This window comes from Daldinia decipiens (genome assembly GCF_022478715.1).
Source record: "Daldinia decipiens strain CBS 113046 unplaced genomic scaffold F4813scaffold_10, whole genome shotgun sequence".
NCBI classification, from domain to species: Eukaryota; Fungi; Ascomycota; class Sordariomycetes; order Xylariales; family Hypoxylaceae; genus Daldinia; species Daldinia decipiens.
In genome coordinates this window covers 796,745-815,869 of record NW_026054553.1, presented here as the reverse complement: position 1 = coordinate 815,869, position 19,125 = coordinate 796,745, and the positions used below count along the sequence as shown (strand labels likewise).

The 19,125-nt window shown below is 45.1% G+C and overlaps 6 protein-coding genes across 6 annotated transcripts; 3 read left to right on the top strand and 3 right to left on the bottom strand.

Moving 5' to 3' along the window:
* Nucleotides 1-1,721: 1,721 nt before the first annotated feature.
* On the top strand, nucleotides 1,722-2,128 carry F4813DRAFT_388049 (uncharacterized protein; the record flags this gene model as incomplete). Its single annotated transcript, XM_049246643.1, has 2 exons — nucleotides 1,722-1,774; nucleotides 1,909-2,128. The coding sequence occupies 2 exons, from the start codon at nucleotides 1,722-1,724 to the stop codon at nucleotides 2,126-2,128; spliced, it is 273 nt and encodes a 90-aa protein (XP_049101307.1).
* Nucleotides 2,129-2,482: 354 nt separating this feature from the next.
* F4813DRAFT_354701 (uncharacterized protein) lies at nucleotides 2,483-3,994 on the top strand. Its single transcript, XM_049242780.1, has 2 exons — nucleotides 2,483-3,054; nucleotides 3,119-3,994. The coding sequence occupies exons 1-2, from the start codon at nucleotides 2,734-2,736 to the stop codon at nucleotides 3,644-3,646; spliced, it is 849 nt and encodes a 282-aa protein (XP_049101306.1). The 5' UTR covers nucleotides 2,483-2,733; the 3' UTR covers nucleotides 3,647-3,994.
* A 289-nt stretch (nucleotides 3,995-4,283) lies between these two features.
* On the bottom strand, nucleotides 4,284-6,307 carry F4813DRAFT_354699 (uncharacterized protein). Its single transcript, XM_049242779.1, has 3 exons — nucleotides 5,111-6,307; nucleotides 4,838-5,055; nucleotides 4,284-4,783 (listed from the first exon to the last, which is right to left on the bottom strand). The coding sequence occupies exons 1-3, from the start codon at nucleotides 5,804-5,806 to the stop codon at nucleotides 4,633-4,635; spliced, it is 1,065 nt and encodes a 354-aa protein (XP_049101305.1). The 5' UTR covers nucleotides 5,807-6,307; the 3' UTR covers nucleotides 4,284-4,632.
* A 2,085-nt stretch (nucleotides 6,308-8,392) lies between these two features.
* On the bottom strand, nucleotides 8,393-9,968 carry F4813DRAFT_354696 (SET domain-containing protein). Its single transcript, XM_049242778.1, has 2 exons — nucleotides 8,889-9,968; nucleotides 8,393-8,834 (listed from the first exon to the last, which is right to left on the bottom strand). Exons 1-2 carry the CDS (start codon nucleotides 9,707-9,709, stop codon nucleotides 8,594-8,596), a joined length of 1,062 nt encoding a protein of 353 aa, XP_049101304.1. The 5' UTR covers nucleotides 9,710-9,968; the 3' UTR covers nucleotides 8,393-8,593.
* A 168-nt stretch (nucleotides 9,969-10,136) lies between these two features.
* On the top strand, nucleotides 10,137-12,490 carry F4813DRAFT_354693 (uncharacterized protein). Its single transcript, XM_049242777.1, has one exon. It carries the CDS (start codon nucleotides 10,329-10,331, stop codon nucleotides 12,258-12,260), a length of 1,932 nt encoding a protein of 643 aa, XP_049101303.1. The 5' UTR covers nucleotides 10,137-10,328; the 3' UTR covers nucleotides 12,261-12,490.
* A 465-nt stretch (nucleotides 12,491-12,955) lies between these two features.
* On the bottom strand, nucleotides 12,956-16,547 carry F4813DRAFT_354691 (ankyrin). The gene is given in 3 exon segments (XM_049242776.1): nucleotides 12,956-15,401; nucleotides 15,619-15,620; nucleotides 15,640-16,547. 3 exon segments carry the CDS (start codon nucleotides 15,801-15,803, stop codon nucleotides 13,426-13,428), a joined length of 2,142 nt encoding a protein of 713 aa, XP_049101302.1. The 5' UTR covers nucleotides 15,804-16,547; the 3' UTR covers nucleotides 12,956-13,425.
* Nucleotides 16,548-19,125: the final 2,578 nt, after the last annotated feature.

Below are 19,125 nucleotides of genomic sequence, written 5' to 3'. Positions count from 1 at the left end.
TAGGTACCTAAATTTAAGGGTCCGTTGCCTTGCATACCTCATACGCCAGTCATTCAGGGTCCAGGGGTAAAGGGGGTAAGCGCTCTCACCCAGCTCTTCGCCCTCTCAGCTGGGATGACGTAGCTTGGCCAAGAAAAAAAAATTTCTATTTTACTTTCCCCTTCTTGTCAAATTTCTATACAACTCGAAGAGTCTAGATTCTAGACTCTACATTGCCCTAATTAATTACTTGCCCGCGGACCATTCGCACGTAATCTTGGTGTTCTAGACTTCGGAATTAGAGAGTACTGCCGTAGAGTGCGATCCAATGCCAATCAATGCCGTTACCTTCACATCCTAGCTCAACAATTAGCTCCATGCCCAAACGTACGTCATTGCTTTACAATAGGGGATTTCTGCGTCGTGACCTTTCTAAGAGTTTAACGTCATTGCCGTTCGGTGAGCTTCGATTGTTCCAAGGAGGCTCGCTATTTCGTGGGGGTCTTCTGGAAAAGGCGGCCAAGCGATCACCATGGTAGAATGTTGCCACCATCGCCTTTTAACAAGATACTCATATTTGATAGCAGTATAATGGTCTTATTAAATCAATATTCTAGTGAAAATAGGCCATGATCGTCTTGAAGTTGTGATCACGAGGGCTAAAATGCTAGGTCACTAGGGACGGAGCGACACGGGTTGGGATGTTGTTCATGATAGTTGGGTTCCATGTTTGCCCGATCGGCTTTTTCTCATACGTAGCAATCAGCTCCCGCCAGATTTTATCTGAGGAAACGAAAAGAAAAGAAGGAGATCAGCCCATAATTGTTTAGTTTACTGGATCGGGTTGTCGGCTTGCGTCTCCAAACAAGTAACCTACCTACCTAGGTAACTTAGGGGATCAGCATTGGTGGACTGATGGGATGATATGTAATTAGTAGCGCGGCGCTAAGTGGAGAGGTTTAACCAAGTATAGCTAGCAGGTAGCTTCGCATATAGATTTGTATATGATAGTACAAAACGTTAATGTTTTTTAAAACCGAAAGATTGTTTCCGAATATTCATGTGTAGGTTTGGATAAAATACTGCTATGAATAGTTGATCTATCCACTGATATTTTGTACCTTACATATAAATTTATATGTGAAGCTACCTGCTAGCTATACTTGGTTAAACCTCTCCACTTAGCGCCGCGCTACTAATTATCATCCCAGAGACCTGTATCAGCTTCCCCTGTCACGCCTGGCCTTACCTCGTGGGGGGTTAAGGTTGGAATACCTTGTCGATGGTTGGACCGTGGAAGCACCGCGCGGTGCATCGCGTCGGTAGTCTGGGGAGTTGGGAAGAGGAGGGTTGATCCTAAGATTGTGTCCTTGGATTCTACATAAATCTCAGGTTTGGCCCTCCAAGCTGCCCTCGATCGACAGGCTCAGTTACTCATGTGTCGATCAATAACCTGTTATGTGATATATTCTCGATTCGCTACGTGGCAATTGCTGTTTCTTCGTCTTATTCCCTGTTGTTGTTGATGCTGTGTTTTGTTCAGCAGTGGAAAGAGTTGCACGAAATACGACAAAGTTTATCGCCCTATCTTACCGATCTTACCTAATCTACCCCATACACTTCAATTTGTGTTTCGCGCAGGGTCCAACTTTCCCACCTGCCAGCGGCTGCAGCCGAACGCTAAACGAGGCCTAAACCATAATACTGGAAATCTCAATTAGTTTCTAATTGGAAATTGCATCATGGCAAATAACGGCCAAGTCGATGGCTCCGCACGTGCTGTCCAGTATTTAAAGTGAGTATCTACCTAATTACCTAATAATTTATGTACATACCTTAGGTACCTAAGGTATTCTTCTCCAAGTGCCTCAATTTAAGCTATTTCAAGCCAATGAGTTGAGGCTTTGCTCATATCCATCATTTACTTAGTCAAGACGCTGCTCCCGAAATAGCCCAGAGACCCAATATTAATGTCCCCCTCGACGTGAATTACAACTTACAGCGATTCCTGAACCCGCACCTCCACGCTGAAGACCAACACCTAAGGTCACCGCAATATCCAACTCCACTCTCCGAAAATGAGTCTCGCATGCGCATGACGTCAATCTTGAGCTCCATAGGGCTAGACATGCTGCCGAAACAGAAGTGATGAAGAATGAGAATGGGAATGGTCGGAATTATGACTTATATTATGCATTATGTTTTTGTTTTCTTTCCTATCGTATTGTTATCATTTATGATTGCGAGTTGGTTTTTGTTTTTATTTACTGCATAGCTGGTGGCGCTGATGGGGGAATCCGCAATTCATTCATACATAGGCCCAGACAGACGGAACTGCATCGGACGGAGGAATCTTTTAGCGTTTCTAGCATTTTGGCATTTCCAATCTTGCCAATAAATATTGGTGGATTCTGTAACATATTTCTGGTATTTAGCTCATCAAGTATATCACAAGTTGACCTATGTATGTATTCGATCAGTACCACGCATAATAGATAGGTATCATTCATCACCTTCCTCTTTAGGCTAAGCCGAGCTGTTTTAAACATTACCTATGATGTAAAATAGTTGTCCGCTAAGAAATCTAAGATGCAGACACGTGCTGGTTCTGAGAGGTAGGTATCTCATTCATTCGTCGCAGTTGATGCACGTTTTCGGTCTCAATTACAAACAGCAGCTATAACCACAACCCAACCGTATTGGATTTGCAAAGTTTCTTAATACCAACACATCCAGGTACTTTACCATTACAGAATGGCAAATAAGGTCGAACTACAGCGGAAAGATATCAAGGGGGATGTACTCGTTGAGGAAGCCGTCTTCAACATTCTCAATGATTATCTCCAACTGGACAGCTCTGTCTCTACTGCGCAAGTAGCCGCCGCCATATCAAAGCTTCCCCCTGAGCCAAAGAGCGGTAGCAAAACTTTGGATGATGGTTTCTTTTTTGATTTATGGGGAGGTATCATTTCTATCGCAGAACAGATCCCGTATGAACATGCCGCCCAGGATAAACTAGTCAAGCTTATAAGGGAGTTGACCCTACTGTCCGATACTGGAATCACTGTGTGGCAAGTAGGTTAACCGGGTCTCCTTCCTACTAACTTCACCTAAGTTATAAAGCTGATAACCGGATTAGTCTCGGCTGTGGACCGATCTTCCAGTTCTCGCAGCTGCCTTTAGGGAATATCTTAATGGACCTGCTCAATCAAAGGTCAAAGAGGAACAGTTGCGTATTGATCAAGCTTGGGTACGGTTCCACGCTTTCTCCGCCAGGCTCATGGGCGCTGGAGTCATCCATTTCGCGAACCAGCCCATATGGATGCTGCGCGATGCGCTTGAAGAGGAGAAGAACCCTCCAAAGAGCAGTGCACTAGACAGAGACTTGATAACCGCGGCGACGTATATCGAGTTCTTTGGCCCAGTCCTAGTCGAAAGGCTGGCCGCGGATCCGGACCCGGAGCTTTCCAACGAGGACCGCCGAATGCTTAAGGGCGGATCGCTTTTCCACGGGGAACCCGGATTACGACCGGACCGCTGGTCGTTCTGGACTAGGAGATTTAAGGAGGAGGCGGAGAAAACAAATACTGACGAAGCGAGGGACATTGCTCTACGAGCTGCTCGGTTGATGGAGGTTTGGAGCGAGACAAGGCTGAAACCCCAATAGGGCAGACAGCAGTGAGGAGCCAAACATTTAGCCTAGATGATGATGGTGAATTCGTCTACCTATAGACATTCGAATGCAATTCATGTAACGATGTATCGTCCTGTCCTGTAGAGCCTATCCAACCTAATAGCCATACATTCGGATGTTCCGACTAGGCGAGAGAGCATCGTCGTACCTAAGGGGTCTAAGGTTTATTTGGCAAAAGAGTAGTGAGGAAGTCTCCAGCAGCTGCTAGGGGTTGTAGATAATATTGTTATGCGAAATACCATCCGTGGTTATTGGTTTCACCTAATAGAAGCGAGCACGAATAACTATGAACCTTGCAAATGAATAAATTATTTAGATCAACTACCTAATATAAAGCCCTATTACCTGTAGCAAGAAAAGTTAATCATTAGTCATGAAGAGTTCCTTATTTCCGGCTAAAGTCTCCGAGGGCAGCATTAACGGCTGTTTCCTACTTCCCGGGACACCAAATAAGCCCATTACATCGGATAGCATCTTGTTTAATGGTCTAAAATCCATGTCCATTCTAGTTGAAAATAAACGTGATTTCTGTCTCTGGTGCGCGTGTCGTGGCCGATATCGATTCGAGGCATGTATTCGTATATGCCTGGTAGATGACTTCCTGTCTACGTGGGGTTATCGCACTCAATGTTCACTGAGCGATTGCTAATGTAATATAATAAGTCTGAACATTGATGGCATATCCTATGTAAGGCACCATGATAGCATCAAGTAACGACATGATACGAGCACATTCATCAAAGCTGCCAGGTCGTATGGCTCAAGATGTTTCGATTCCCTATTTGCTAATCTAACTACCCCTTAGGGTCATGATGCCCATCATAGGGAAATGAGGAAGATGTAAAATGGCATACGCTCAAAATGATAGCAAAATCGTTAGCATTGCAGCATCTAGTGCTGCTATTATCGATCATGTGGCAAGCCTGAGGCCTTCGCCACCTATTATAACTACTTAGTCTTCAAAATGGTATAAACGCAAACCATACCATGAAAGTACAAAACCCATAGAGTAGTTTCTTTCTCAAGGGCATTGGCCCTAGGAAGATATTTCGCGGGTCATAACCGCAGTTCAGCAATGTGTAGCCAACCGTGTCTAAAAACCGGAATATTCTAGTGAAGAACATTTAGCATCATAACCCTTGTCAGACGAGTAAGGGGACTCACAGGTTAATTAAAAAGACGCCAAACCCGAATTTAGGGAGTGGGCCTCCCTGGGTCGTCTCGGAAATAACGGTTTCGCGTGCGGTGTAGGTAACGGGAGGGATGCGGATGAATGTGATTACTAGTTCTACGGCCAACGCACGCGTGTACGTGACTTCGTTCGTGGTGCCTACGCGGACCACGAATATCATTACTGCTATCACCGCTAGACCGAAATCGATCTAAGAGTCGCGTTAGAATACTGGAATGCCGAACAGAAAGTGAGGATAAACATACGGTAGCAGGTATTAAAACTGCTGACGTATTCCGGAACATGGTCCATGCTAGCACGGCAGCCAGCATGCCGAGGCCGAATTGTATGATGGCCATGATTAGCCATGATATAACTACGACGAGTCGCCTCACCCGGCAAGGGGCATGCATGTTTCTGATCCGGCTGTTAGAGGCGCCGCTGTGCACCGGCCAGGTGCAGAAGTGGCATATGTAGCCACAGTCGCCGTTGACCATTTGTACCAGCGGCCAGTGCTTGCGCTGGTTCTCACGGCTCATCCGATAACGCCAGCACCGGAAACAGATAGACCGCCACGTGTGGCTTGGACGCGTCGTATCTATGATCAGGCGATCAAGCCCCGGCATACACAGACATTCAGTGCAGCAGCTCTGCAGGACGGGATCGTGTCCACCGTCCGGGGTAGCGAACTGCTTGCCGACGACGTCAACCGTGATGACCTGGCGGTACAACGGACATGTCTCTCGCAGGGTGATCAAGCTCGTCAAGTCCAGGTGAGAGATGATAAGGTATTGCAGCTCAAGCGGTAGGGACTCTAGCCCGGAATCTTCTGCGTTTCCTGCGCTTCCTGTCCGCTGCGGCGCATAGCGGCGACTGTTCTCGGCTTGGCTCTGGCCGCGCCTCGAGCTTGTGCTGCTGCTGCTGATGGTGGTGAGTTCGATACTTGGAGACGTGCTCATCATGCGAAGTTGGACAGATTAGACAGCGTAGCTGGAAGGAGAGTAAAGAGTGTGTTCAATCATGGAATGAATGAATGGCTCGTCATCTTCCGCCGAATGGACTCTCCTTTGAAAGATAGGATTGTAAAAAGGGTTGATAGCCTTCAATGCGACAGGTCGGGATTGTTCAATGCCAAGTATGACGGTTTGAAGAAATTCCCTGGACTGGTTTGATCGGTTTTCCGGCACAAGGCAACGCGCTAACCCGGCTGTCCGGCACAGGCCGAGACCGTGCACTGATCCGTGCAAATCGACAGTATGGCTACCAATCACGCACTGTTTTGACGGTACTGTGGTAGGTTACTTAATGGAAAGGGGGATGTCCGCAAGATGAGTAGGACCAAAAAATAAAATGAGATGAGATTAGCAAGGTTTTATAGTCTTCATAACAACAATTTAAATAACAGTGAAAAAAGGTGATGATATATTATCGTATCTCTACCTAACCTAGGAATATATAAAAATAGTTCTATCAAGAAGATGTAGAAACACATGTTCATCCAAGTATCTTATGTAGGTAAGGTTTGGTTACATATGTACCTTGGTGGATCTCTTTTTTTTATGGGTACGTCCAAACCTATTTAGCGGGACAAGCGAGAGACTTCAGGGATCTAAGATAGAAAGCCTCGCAGGGCTGTCACCCATCACATGGAAGGTAAGGCGGAGAAACGACACAAGTACCATTCGGGGACCGCTTAGCGTGGCATTTAAGTACAGAATGGTTTTTAGGTTTTGACTAACAAAATTTGGACGACGTGAAGGACAACGTAGAGAGGAGAGAGGGAAGGAAGGAAGGAAAGAAGAAAAGGCGAAGAAAAGCAGTTCATCGAGGAAGAGCGGCTTCTAATCTATCTACGTACATGTACAACGTATATAATAGTGTCACCTTTTCATGCAAGTCAACACAAACCCTACCACCCTTTGATATCTTACGCTATCCCTTCTCGGGGTCTTGTTGAACCATCTTACATAATCTCGTTATGATCTCTAGTTTTGTACAACGAAGATCAAGCCTATCGGATCCGATGGGTAGAACTACAGTCCCGGCACATGCATCTTGAGAATTCCAAAATATTTATTATTGCTTCCGGGTAGCCGTGAAACCACCCGATATAATGTTTGATTAGTGACGAAAATGAGACTTGCTGGGGGGGACGTGTTTATTCACCGTCACCACAATGATCCCTGCTTTAGCGACTATTTTCGTCCCGCACCGGATTGCGGCAACATGCAGACAACCGAGAGAATATCGGACTTCGACCCATTTATTTCCCCGGCCATGTTGAATTTGAATTCCATTAAATTTTGCCTTGCCGATAGATCGGGTTTAGACATAATCCATTTCCGACGAGCTTGCTTTATTACATAGTTCTAGGTTACTTACCTAGTTATGTCGTTATAAGAGTGATGACGTTGTTTTGCGGAATTAACAACCTTTAGACTTAATGCTTGAGTTGAATCGTTTTTTATTATACGATAGAAAGCTTTGTAAGGGATTGGAAAAAAATTAACGTCTTAAATTCATATTAGGTACCAATATTATTATAACACTTGGCGCTTACATTTTTGGAGGAATCCTGATATAAAGTCACCGAATCAAGACGCTCTCTAACAGACAACAACAAGTCACCAAATGGGCACGCATATGATTGACGCCCAAAGCTCGCAGGGGTCCAAGGGATCATATTGGACTATCAAGAAAATAAATAACCAAACACAACTTTGTCACAAAAACGACGCCGTAATTGCTCGTTAGCAATTACGTCCTATGTGATAAACCTATTAAGTCAAACCACCCTTACTGGGGCCACCCTTACTGGGGCCACCCTAGTGGGGGCCACCCATTTCCCATACAAAATCAACGATTTCGCATATCTATATTTAATTCAAGAAAATAGATAAAATTATACAGTCTTTGACTTTGAGTACGGTGTTGGATTTTCACCAGGTATAAAATTTTGAAAAAATGGCAGGGCTAATATCTGTGGTGAAATGAATACAAGAGTATACACTAACAATTACACATACAAATTTATATGCAAAGCTGTTAAGGGATATTATTGCTTATAACTTTACCAATTAATATGGTATAAATGTAGAATCTATATCGTTAAATAAGGGACGGTTTAATACAACTTTTAAATCTAGGGCCAATTATATAACTTATTTATCTGAGAAGTTATAAGCGTTTATAAAGTTTTATGGTAATTTGATAAAATTCCCATATAAAATTAAAATTTTAAAATTTTTTAAAATAACATTAAAAATACACTTTATTATTTTACTATTAAAACATTAGATTTTAAATATTATAAAATATACATAAGCTATTATAATGATCGCAAAGTAAAACATAAGAGATTGTATATTTTTATCTATTGTTTTGAATTAATTATAGACATGCGAAGTTGTTGATTTTGTATGGGAAATGGGTGGCCCCCACTAGGGTGGCCCCAGTAAGGGTGGTTTGACTTATACCATCGTCGCCAACATGGCTCCTAGTCAGCACTATAGCGGTTAGAGCCACCATACATGGCGATGATTTTAGCACCCTTGGGCTCAGCAGCCTAATACGGAGACTACCTCAACAAGTCTTGTACAGCCCAAGTTGTTAAAACAGTTTTGTGGTTCAAGTCCTTCGTGATATGTTACCTCTAGTAGAGATCTATTAATTCGATTTATAATGGCCTTGGAACATCCCCCAGTAATTAACAATACATCCCTATACTATATACATCAACTATTCAAAAACTAGCTTCCACTAGGCTCCTCTAAAGCTTTCTTTATTTCAGCAATTCTTAACTTGATCTTCTGCGCATAGTCTATAGTGTCTTGCCATATTATCTCACCAGGCGCCCAAACTTCTTCTCCTACTGCCACTGCATTGTCCAGGTAACGTTCAGCTCGTTGATTGTAGACTAGGCTCTGCTTCAAATCTGCCCCCCGGAGTTCTTTGTTGAGCTGGACGAAATACTCCGCCGCATCTAGGTACCTTTTCAAATTGTAAGTCTTGGTAAATATAGTTGCCGATATGATTACAACTTACCCGAAATATAGCTCTGGAGGCCAGCGCAGTGCTTCCAGAAGCTCAGCACGCCGGAGTATACGGCGCTCCTCCGCCTCTCTCCCCCCTTGTATAAAGCCTGGTAATAATGTGTCTTCGTCGGCATTGGGATACTGGAGCCTGTATGCTTCCTCGAGTTGAACATCGTAATCAAGATCCCATCCTTCGCATCTATTACATAGACATCCGAATTTCCAGAACTTCCGCAATGCAGCCTGCCGTTTTTCCCTGGGCGCTTGGTTAGGTATATAGCTGATTGTGATTTCCTCGCCTTTTTTGATGGGCCGCATTGGTGTACAGATAAAATGACCCGTCCATGCAGTTGCAGTGTACCAGCAATTAGGATCACAGGAGTGATTAAATCTGCTTGCCTTAATAAAGACGCCAGATCGAGGGGGAATTTGTGTCCCGTCCGGGGCTTTCTTAGAATTCTCTATCTCGAAGTTGTTGGCAGCATGAACAAGCCTGACGGTGACGCATTCATCAAGCTGATCAGCTGTTATTAACTCGCCGCTATTCTCAAATGCTGCTTCGTTTCGAAATCTAGTGTTGGGATTTCTGTCCGAGTGTAATTCCAGAATTTTTGCCCTATCTGCTTCACTCAGTGCTAAATAAGACCGGAGTAGACTGTTGGTTCTTTCATAAATATCCGTATGATTTACTTGCCAGAGGAGGCACCTTTCCACAAGCACACGTTCGCCGGCCTTGATATCTCTCGTTGCGTAACAGCCCATCCCCTTCCCCCCCGCGTCTTTTACAACGAAAGGGTCTTCATAGCCACCTACTTGTATATTATCAGCCATTGTTCCCGTACGAGTTGAAATATAAGATTTGATTTCTTAGATAATTAGTAGGCGTTAAGATATATGAAGCCAAAGCTTATTATAGAATACTACAGCGTTTTAAAAGAGAAGGGAAAATCGAGTAAAAAAAAAGATCATTTCAAGTTAGAAACTAGAAAAAGGAAAATAGATAGCGACTTAATTTGGGTGACGCGCTGCAAGCAGAATACCTCACCGGGATAGGAAAACCCGCTTATGGCAGTATGTGATGCCATTGCTGTTGTGCAGAGCGTTGAAAGACAAAGGCAGACGGATTCGGCGTCAAATACCAACCCCACCCCTCCAAACAATCCAAATATGTATTTCTTGCCTGATTCACGATTGTTGGTCTTTGTTAAAAACATGTTTGCGGGTTTGTTGTGTTTGCTTACCTCGAAATTGCGGGCTCCCTAACTTCTTTCATTTATGAGCTCGACTTATCCAACAACTCAGATTCCTTTCCATATAATCATACCCTACTGCTAATGAAACTCAGTATTTAACAACTGCTAAGATTGGGTACGGATGACACTGATTCTATAAAAATTAGCATTGCTACTCAAAGAAGTTGAGTAATACCTACGCCAAATCTAGACCAGCCATGTCTTCCAATCCCAGTCCAGAACCTGCGGCAGAGCCTCCGGCAGCACCTACCGCAGAGTCATTTACCACTCGGCTCGAGCGGATCGAAGCTGCGGGACTGTATGGGTTTACCGACTTCACTACTGCCGGCTTTCACGAAACTGCGCCGTATTTCATATCTCTTTATACGAATCTTATAGAATTACTCGGCGAAATTTCCAGACAAATGTTTAAGGATGGTGCTGATGCTGAGCGTGAGCTTTTCGATAGAGCAGTTCAACTTCTTGACGTTTGTTACGACTTCGTACGAGACGGTGCCGAAGATCTGGGCAAGTTTAAGAATTTCCACTATAAGCTATGGACTCGCCTCGAAAACTTCTCTTCACAGCCTTTCACCTCTTACAAGCGGAATATTGCGAGTCATATCACGAAAATGACATACTTGGCTCGTGATATCGCACCCCCAGCATCGCAATCGTGGGTCGGTGACACTCTACCCGAGCATAAAAGATTTATGAGGGCATATAACGAATTCATCGGTCTTGAACAAAGGCACCTTCGGGATGATGCAGATCGTCGTGAACTTATTTTCTTTTCCCAGGAAATCCTTGATCAGGCACTGCTCGGCCTTCGAATGCCTTTAGTTGCTATAGAGATACACCGAGAATTGTTTCGCGAGGGCGGGCGCCCCACGTATATTGATTTCCCAAGCGACACGGACGAATGGCTGTACGGGTTAGGGAAACGGCCAGGAGTACTGGATCTAAAGCTGAAGCTTGGCGGCAAGCTTGCCCCCGAGGAAGCAGAGAAAAAGAAGCAAGCCGAACAGGAGCCCAAAAAAAGATCACTGTCGCCGTCTGAATCAAGCCAGCCAGGTCCAAAAAAGTCACGTCTCCTTGAGAACTACACTATAACTATGGATAATGTCGACGCAGATATTGAAGACGTCTATAGCGACGCGGCTTTTATGGATATATTTGATAGACCTGAGTACCAGAGACTTCTCAACCCCACTGTCGAGAACCGGGAGGACACTTTAAACAGTTACGCACCCGAGTTTTCCAAGAGATTGAGGTTATGCCGGAGAAACTATTACAGACCGGAGGCTCCCCCGAACACGCAAGAGCGACGAGAGCAAATTCTCCGGCAAATGGAGAACGACATACCCCGACTTCGAGCTGAAATACACGAGAAGAGCGAAATCATCACTAGCCCTGCAAAGCTAAAGGAAGCAAGGGTAGCTGCTTATACCCTCAAATTCGTCCGGGCGCTTTACATGAAATTAGTACTATTAGCAACACCAGAACCGTCGTCTGATGTGATGAACCAGGCACTAAGGGATCGTCTTGACGACTGGATATTATACGAGCAGTCCTGGAACGCGGCCGACGAACGGGCCATCAAGAACCCTCGCACGGCGAACAGCAGGAGAAGCTGGCTGATGAGGTTCGTCGACGCCAGAAACGAGAACATCGACAAGTGGTGGGTTCTCCGAGACCAGCTGGACGGGCAAATCAAGAGCAAGGCCAGACGCGACGCCGAGGGCGACAAGGGCGAAGCACAGGAAGAGCCAGATGCCTCCGAAGCGGCCAAACAAGCGCCAGAGGCCAAGAAAACTACCACTAAACGTACTCCGGTTTACTGGGTCGAGCCCCGGAAACCGGGCAGGACAGTTTTCTTCGACGAGAGAGCCGAGCAGCGGCGTGAAGACCGCGCAAGAGCGAGCGCGAAGGAGAGACTTATCGGACCTCCCGAGCCAGGGCAGTACTACAGCAACGAAGAGCAGTATCGTCTAGAAGATGAGCTCAGTGCCAAACTGGCCATCAGCTTCCCCTCTCAGGGGGGTCCACCCAAGTTCGAGGAGATACCTAAGGATACTGTTTACGACAAGATTATATACATGCTCGTCATGACTCATTGGCGGTTCTACCAGGGGCTGTCTGTTATATGATGTCTGGCGTCGGGGTGGTTTAGCGTAGAATTAATTATGTCTCTTATCTTAGGTATATTAGGTATTAATTGTGTTCACCTGTGTTACTTACTGCTACCTGCTTTTGGAATGATACAGAGAGTCACTAGATACCTACCTGCTAGAGCTGCATCGTATCCCTTGTTACCAATAAGATTGTATATCGCTGCTGTGTGATGCTAAATATTATTCCCCCAGTGATGACAAGCAAGCGGCAATGCTAGGCAAATCTCACGATAGGATGGCGGATTACCCACATTGGGTAAACAAACCATCGGGGAGATAAAAACTCGCGCACTTACCTAGCGGCTTTGTGTCGAACAAGGCCAGATTCTATTCTAAAATGTGTACTCCTTCATCAAATCCGGATTTGGACATAGCATCAGCTAGCCCAACATTTAACTAATTTCATCCTGGATGTAACTCGCGGTGTATTTATCACGTACAGTGCCCCGTTGGGTTTAGAATGCATGGTGGATAGGAACTTAAACCTCGGGCTAGGTAAAGAGAGGCCAATAGCTGACGCCGCCTTGGGTGTCCCACATGCCTAAAATGGAAATTAGGAGGGAGCCCAAGTACGCGGGTACCTATCATCTAGCAGATCGGAGTATTTTACATCAAGTCTCGTCATCTGGCTACATGGATCTACTTTTACCTTAGGTACCTACTAAGTTATGTGGCTCTACATGAGACTATCGTCGCACTACATATGCGTGCTTTTTCTCTACGGCAAGAGAATAACCTATGGTCTTACGTACACAATTTTAAGCCTACCTGCAGATACCATGTAAGAGTGACGAGCGCATAAAATATTCATCTTACATGAATTTAGACGGGAGTAGCCACAGCCCAGCGGCGCAGACATGACATGATCAAAGTTTCCCCTCCCCCCCCTGGGGTACACAGCAGAGCAATTTTTTTCCTTTATTCTATGTTATGTACCTAATCCGATTCCCCGTTCTATTTCAGCCTATCAAAGGCAAACTGTACCTCCGGCCACCAAACTCCGTTAACATATACAAGGGTATCGAGACCTGAAAAACTCCTTTGCAGAAATAGAATCGACGCGGTGCTGTAACTGATCATACATCGTCTCTCGCACTTTCTCAGTAACATCTCATTGCTAAGGCTAGCAATCGCCAGCTGGTTACTGACACGGTTTAGCTACTGGTCTTCTAACCCCCCATTCCTGCACAACACTGGGCTCCTGGGCATCCGGCTGAACAATGCTCGTAAAAACACCTCGGCATGCTTCTAGTCGTGCTGTAAGAATGCCGTCTCTTTCGGTATGGACCCATAGTTCGTCGATCGCGGCGAGAACACTTAAACCACATGCGTCACGAACATAAGGATTGGCTCCCAGTTGAAGAAGCTCCTTTAAGGCAACCTTTTTCCCGGAGCAGGCAGCGACGTGAAGGGCAGTCTTACCCTCGCGATTGCGCTTCTCAAGATTTGCACCCGCTTCAACAAGTTTCTGGATTGATCTCTCCATATCTTCTTTATCCGATCTGGAGTCTTCCGGCCTCAGCGCGATAAATGCCATCAATGGCGTTTGTCCCCGATTGTCGTAATGGTTGACATCAACACTAGTAGAAAGAATCCCTTCGAGATACTCCAATCGCTTGCTATTGTGGTTACTTTCTGGCCTTGGCTCGCCCTCCTCCTCCTTGTATTTTCTTTTCTTATGTCGTTGGTGATCATCGGTGGGATGTTGGACCCGCTCAATGTCAAGCTCGACTTCTGCAAGAGCATGGAGCGCATTACGTCCGTGCAGATCTTCTGTCAAGGAGTTCTGGCTGGTTGAGTTAACAACATCGACCTTAATAGCATCTACGACTATTCGTAGAAGCTCAGCTTGAGATCGAATTCGAGCATCAACTCCATGTTCAGAAGGTATTTCGAGAAATGTTGGTAGAGAGTCCATGTTGCTTGAACTTCTGGCGTTCAAGGGATTGGCGCGGGTCATGTTTTGTACAATAGGAGGCTCTGATTGTCTTGCCTGGGATTCCATTGGCCTAACTCCAAATGCATCCCGTCGCCTAAGTAGTTCCCAATCGAATAAGTGAGACGGTACACGAATCAGACCCCCCCTCCTATTTTGCAGCAAGTGGAAAAAGCTGCGACCGTAAACATCAGTTGCCAAAATGTTAAAATTGGCGTCTTTAAGCATGCTGAGAAGCTGCTCCAATAGTACTTCATCTTCGAACCAAGAGGGATGTAGAAGATGAAGAAATGTCTGCTCAGCTGTGTTTGTGGCATTAATCAGTGGGTTGTGACGTAGCGCTTGAGTGACGATATTGAGGAAAGAATTTCGGTCTTCGGTTGCACTAGCCAGCCAATGGAATATTGTATTGCCAAAGGCATCTCTAATTTGATTAGAAGAGACATCTTGGATAGTATGATTGCCATTAGTGATTGGCCATATCTCATATGGCGATCCCAACTCGTTGATGATCCGGCACCAGCAGGTCTCGGTCTCGTGAGATGGAGATCCAACACCGCATATGCTTTCTCTATTAAATAAATCTGCATTTAGGAAGTCACCAGGAAGGGCGTATTTCGCGCTAGACGAACCACGGGTAGCTTGTTCATCATGGGGAGAGAAAATCGGCGGCCCATGAGGGAACACGGGGGAAGAAGAAGTTCCTCGGTGAATATCAAGATCCTTGGGGAAGGTAAACCGTTTTAAGACACGCCAAGCACCCTTCGCTTGGTCTGGAGACACATTAGGAAGCTTCTCCCGAAAGCTACTGCTTATACTAGTTTCGGTAGAATTAGTTAGACTGGTATTCCGGCGAGATATGTTTAGGCCACTAGGAGTCCAAGAGAAATGATCAACTCCAACTTCGGAGCCGTAGTGACTTGGCTCTTGTTTAATATTCTCAAAGGAGGGCTGTTTCGACTGAGCAAGAGTTAAGCTGTCATCGTCATGCCAACCAGAGCCATATATGTTTAGGTGTTCATTGGTAAGATGCGATGATGATACCCTCTGGCAGAACTTCGCCCCGCGTCGGCTGTTCTTGAGACCTGTGATACGTCTTCTCTCGTCATCCTCATCCTTAGGTCTTATCCACCGAGGGTCATTTCCGAGGAGTGAGTTCTTGACTTTATTGGCAGCATCCTGGATGGGCTTGTTAGCATCGTGGACGAATAGTCGAGGCTTAGTTAATTTCAGTGTTGTCTAGTAACTCGTGAACTAAGGTGTCTTGGAAGGAAAGGAAGATGGTAGAGTGGTACATTAAGTGACCGCTGCGAAAGAGACATCGCATCCGAGGTAGGGTGTTCTTCTTACATACCTTGCTATAATATAGTAAAGTAAGCAATGTGATCTAGTGTAGAATGGCGGACAAGGAAAACATACCCAGGTTTCCAAACGCCATCTTCTAGAAGTTTTAATATATGCTCAAATGGTAATCTCGTATAGATATATAGTCGCACGAGTCTTCGGGCTCGGGGTTCGGTCCAATCCTTAGGACGACCACCTCTATTTGTAGATGTGCTAGTAGTAGGGGAAGCTGAATTCATTGTAGCGACTAAGACAACACAACATCTATTTGTTAAGAACTTTTAGGAATAATTAAGGGTAAAGACCCTCTGAGAAGTCAAACTAAGAAATATTTAAAAAAGAAACACTTCTCGAAAAGGAGAAGAGTGTTAATAAGAGAGATCCAATCCATCGCGAACGAGGCTCGCGGCTCAAGGGGACTAGTGGAGCCTTTTATAGGGACTGTCAACTTGGTGCATGAGTTGGTGGATGAGGATGAGGTTAGATCGGAAGTGCATATTTAGTACCTGTAGCGGCTGCTACATGCCTGTACGATCCCGTTGGTGATAACACTATGGGGATGCCGGCTGCTAAACCAATTGGCGAGCTTCTTTCGTGATGGCCTACAAGGCAGTTAGTTAGGCTGTCCCTCAGGCGGGAGGGAGAGGGGCAGGGGGGCAAGGGTTTATGAGGTAGGCTGGGCGATTCCCGAATCGAAAAGGTCGAAAAGGTCTGTTAGCACTGGAAGTACCCCTGTATGTTCTTGTGTTCTACCACCTTAACCTATCGTGACAGAGAGTAAGGCTTGGTTTACCTACATCCAGTATGAAGAAGATATTAGTTTTAAAAAAAGACTCTATTTGGAAAGAGCTAATATTTATCATAATAATAAGAGTGATATAAGACATGAAAAATAATAACTGCTAGTATTATTTACCTACCTAGGTAGGTAAAGAATTGTTTAATTGGTACCCTGTTACGATATCTTGTGATGTCGCTTGTAAGTGTCTTCTTACTCAAACCCCCAAAAGTCCAGGTGTAAGAGGGGAGAGAGCAAACGAACTCACCGCAGCGGGCCGCCGAACGGTCGCAGCTTGTGGCTATGATTACTGGGTACCTGTGAATTGTGGCTGTTACTGAAGAATCAAGGGAACACCCGTTACTAACACCCGCTGCTATCCGACCATTGGGGGCTGTGCTTCGCAACGGTGCTTAGCGCTGGTGAGGGGGTTGCGGTTACCTAAGGTATTGTACCTGGAAGTGTAGAAAGAGCAATAAAGCCAAACTTCTTTCCTCCAGATTTTCTCCCTCCATCACATGTAATCCGCTGTTATATGAATTACATGGGCCGCGCTCCTAGTACCAGGGTCAAGCAGCATGGTAGTAAAAAAAATGCAACTTTCTCTCATTCTTGACTGATCACTTTTTTTCACAGCAGAGTGTTGTTCAAGACCATGTGCATTACAGACCCGTTACAGACCATGGCCCACCCTATTCATTGACACCCAAAGTTCGCAAATCTGACAAGGCCGACTTGAGCTTACACGAGACAAAAACCCATGGCGTTAAGGTTCGCGCTCCGCTATACATGGTCGAAACGGTCGAAACGGTCAAATCCCACAAGCCCATAATACATAGATGCCAACTGGCACTACTCGAGGTCGAAAAAGAAAGAAAGAAACAAGCTTCCGTTTCTCCCCATAGCCTTGCTTGGCAACCCGCCCATCTTGGTTCGGCGAAGACAAGGGTCCTTAGGTAGGTACCTAGGTTAGGTACATATACCTGTTTCGCCTTAAAGGGTGGAAGGTCCTATGCCGGTTACCTTTGGTTACCTAGGTACCTGTCAACAACACGTTCCGTATCGGCGCTTTTCAATACCGCAACTACCAACACCATCTCTTATTTCGACCCGGCTATACTTGCCGCTTCTATTCGTCAACAGCTATAGGACACAGTTGACTTACAACACGAATTTTTCAACTTCCGGCGCCTCTCTCCCGCCATGTCTCATCCAAAATTGCCACTCCGCATCCGATTACCCGCATACTAGGATTGACCGTAGCTTCACCAATTTTCATTTGATCAGAGCTCTATCGTATTACGATCATAGAATCCTTTAACATATAAGCTTTTGGCTCTTAAAGCTTTTTCTACTTCTCCCTATTGACACGACATCCACCCTATCCTCCCCTATCCTCCCGTGCTTAACGCGCGTTCGATCATGACCGTGATTATGTTTATGAATATAAGATGGGCCAAAACTCACGCTTGCGACGGTGTAGAAGACGGATTTAAACGTTCATTCGGACAGCATCAGCACTAACGTCTGCTTACTTCGGAACAGCTCATTCGTACTTCAAGAGCTCCCAGTTGTGCTTCTACACACGCGTGTACATTAAGTACGCATATACGTGGACAACACATTCCATCCATATATTATATATTATACCTATATACATCTGTGACACATCACAGATAGGCCCACTACCATCTTCGCGCACATCGTCACATACCCCCATCGCCATGTCTAGTCGTACTTCCAGCTACTCATATAAGTCAAGGTGATACCTCATCCATAGCCAACTCCAACAATGATTCTTCCACTAACACTATAAGCTCATCTTGCCCACCTTCGGATCGAGTCTCGGATAGACAAGATAGAGTTAATGCGTCTACTAGGGAGATGGATATAATAGAAAAGTTCTTCGTTACTGGGGAACCAAGTAAAAAGTCAAAAATGTCTATGGAGCGTCAGCTTGTTGAATGGCAGGCCCATTATAACAGTGCTTCTAGAAGACAGTAAAGCTAGTGTTCGGCAATGAGCCCACCAAGATAAGAACAGAAACAACCTGTATGATACCTGGTGGGCAGTGCAGGAATTGTCTATACGTGTACCTGATTAGCGGTTGCGGAATCCCAAAGTGTATCTTCGTATAAGATTGTCTTCTTTGCTGCTCCCTAAACTCGCATTGTTACATACCAACATGGCAAAGCCCCAGAAACACCTGACTCCGAGCCTCATACGTTAATATGAACCTACATATTACATGCAGTAAGATGATACACCTCACATGCTGCAAAGCCACTGCATAGAGCGCGAGTAAGAGCGGGTATTACCTGTGCAGTTACATAGTACCAATTAAGCCTCATCCTTACAAGATATAAGGGATCCACACCCAGGAACGCCGGATTCGAGTCAGATGAATTTATAGCGACTATGTAAAGGGCTTATATTTTATATCGGCTTTAAAATAACATTATAGCTTCTTCTGAACCAGCCTTCATCTAATTGTATCAATGTGATATGCCATTGCCGTTATTTTATTTCACTACATCCTTTAAAGAGAGACAATACATGGGGTATTGATATACACGGCTGATACCTTAACTCTTTTCACCTACGATATCCTAGATCAAATATATAGAACACACCTGATACGCATGCGGATTGATTAGTTTCAGTCAATTTTTGATATGAGCCGGCGAATAAATAGCTAGACACTATAATATGTCAATCACCTATGCTGACGTGGCTTTTAAGATATATGATAACCTGAGTATCTGTGATGCATCATGTCTATA

Bases quoted from the DNA above. Each gene is read 5' to 3' on its own strand.
- F4813DRAFT_354696 (XM_049242778.1), bottom strand. From the start codon at position 9,709: ATGGCTGATAATATACAAGTAGGTGGCTATGAAGACCCTTTCGTTGTA. The intron at 8,835-8,888 runs GTAAGTTGTAAT...CAATTTGAAAAG, and splicing joins CCTCCAGAGCTATATTTCGG to GTACCTAGATGCGGCGGAGT.
- F4813DRAFT_354691 (XM_049242776.1), bottom strand. From the start codon at position 15,803: ATGAATTCAGCTTCCCCTACTACTAGCACATCTACAAATAGAGGTGGT.
- F4813DRAFT_354693 (XM_049242777.1), top strand. From the start codon at position 10,329: ATGTCTTCCAATCCCAGTCCAGAACCTGCGGCAGAGCCTCCGGCAGCA.
- F4813DRAFT_354701 (XM_049242780.1), top strand. From the start codon at position 2,734: ATGGCAAATAAGGTCGAACTACAGCGGAAAGATATCAAGGGGGATGTA. The intron at 3,055-3,118 runs GTAGGTTAACCG...TAACCGGATTAG, and splicing joins CTGGAATCACTGTGTGGCAA to TCTCGGCTGTGGACCGATCT.
- F4813DRAFT_354699 (XM_049242779.1), bottom strand. From the start codon at position 5,806: ATGATGAGCACGTCTCCAAGTATCGAACTCACCACCATCAGCAGCAGC. The intron at 5,056-5,110 runs GTATGTTTATCC...CGCGACTCTTAG, and splicing joins CAGTTTTAATACCTGCTACC to ATCGATTTCGGTCTAGCGGT. The intron at 4,784-4,837 runs GTGAGTCCCCTT...GTTCTTCACTAG, and splicing joins GGCGTCTTTTTAATTAACCT to AATATTCCGGTTTTTAGACA.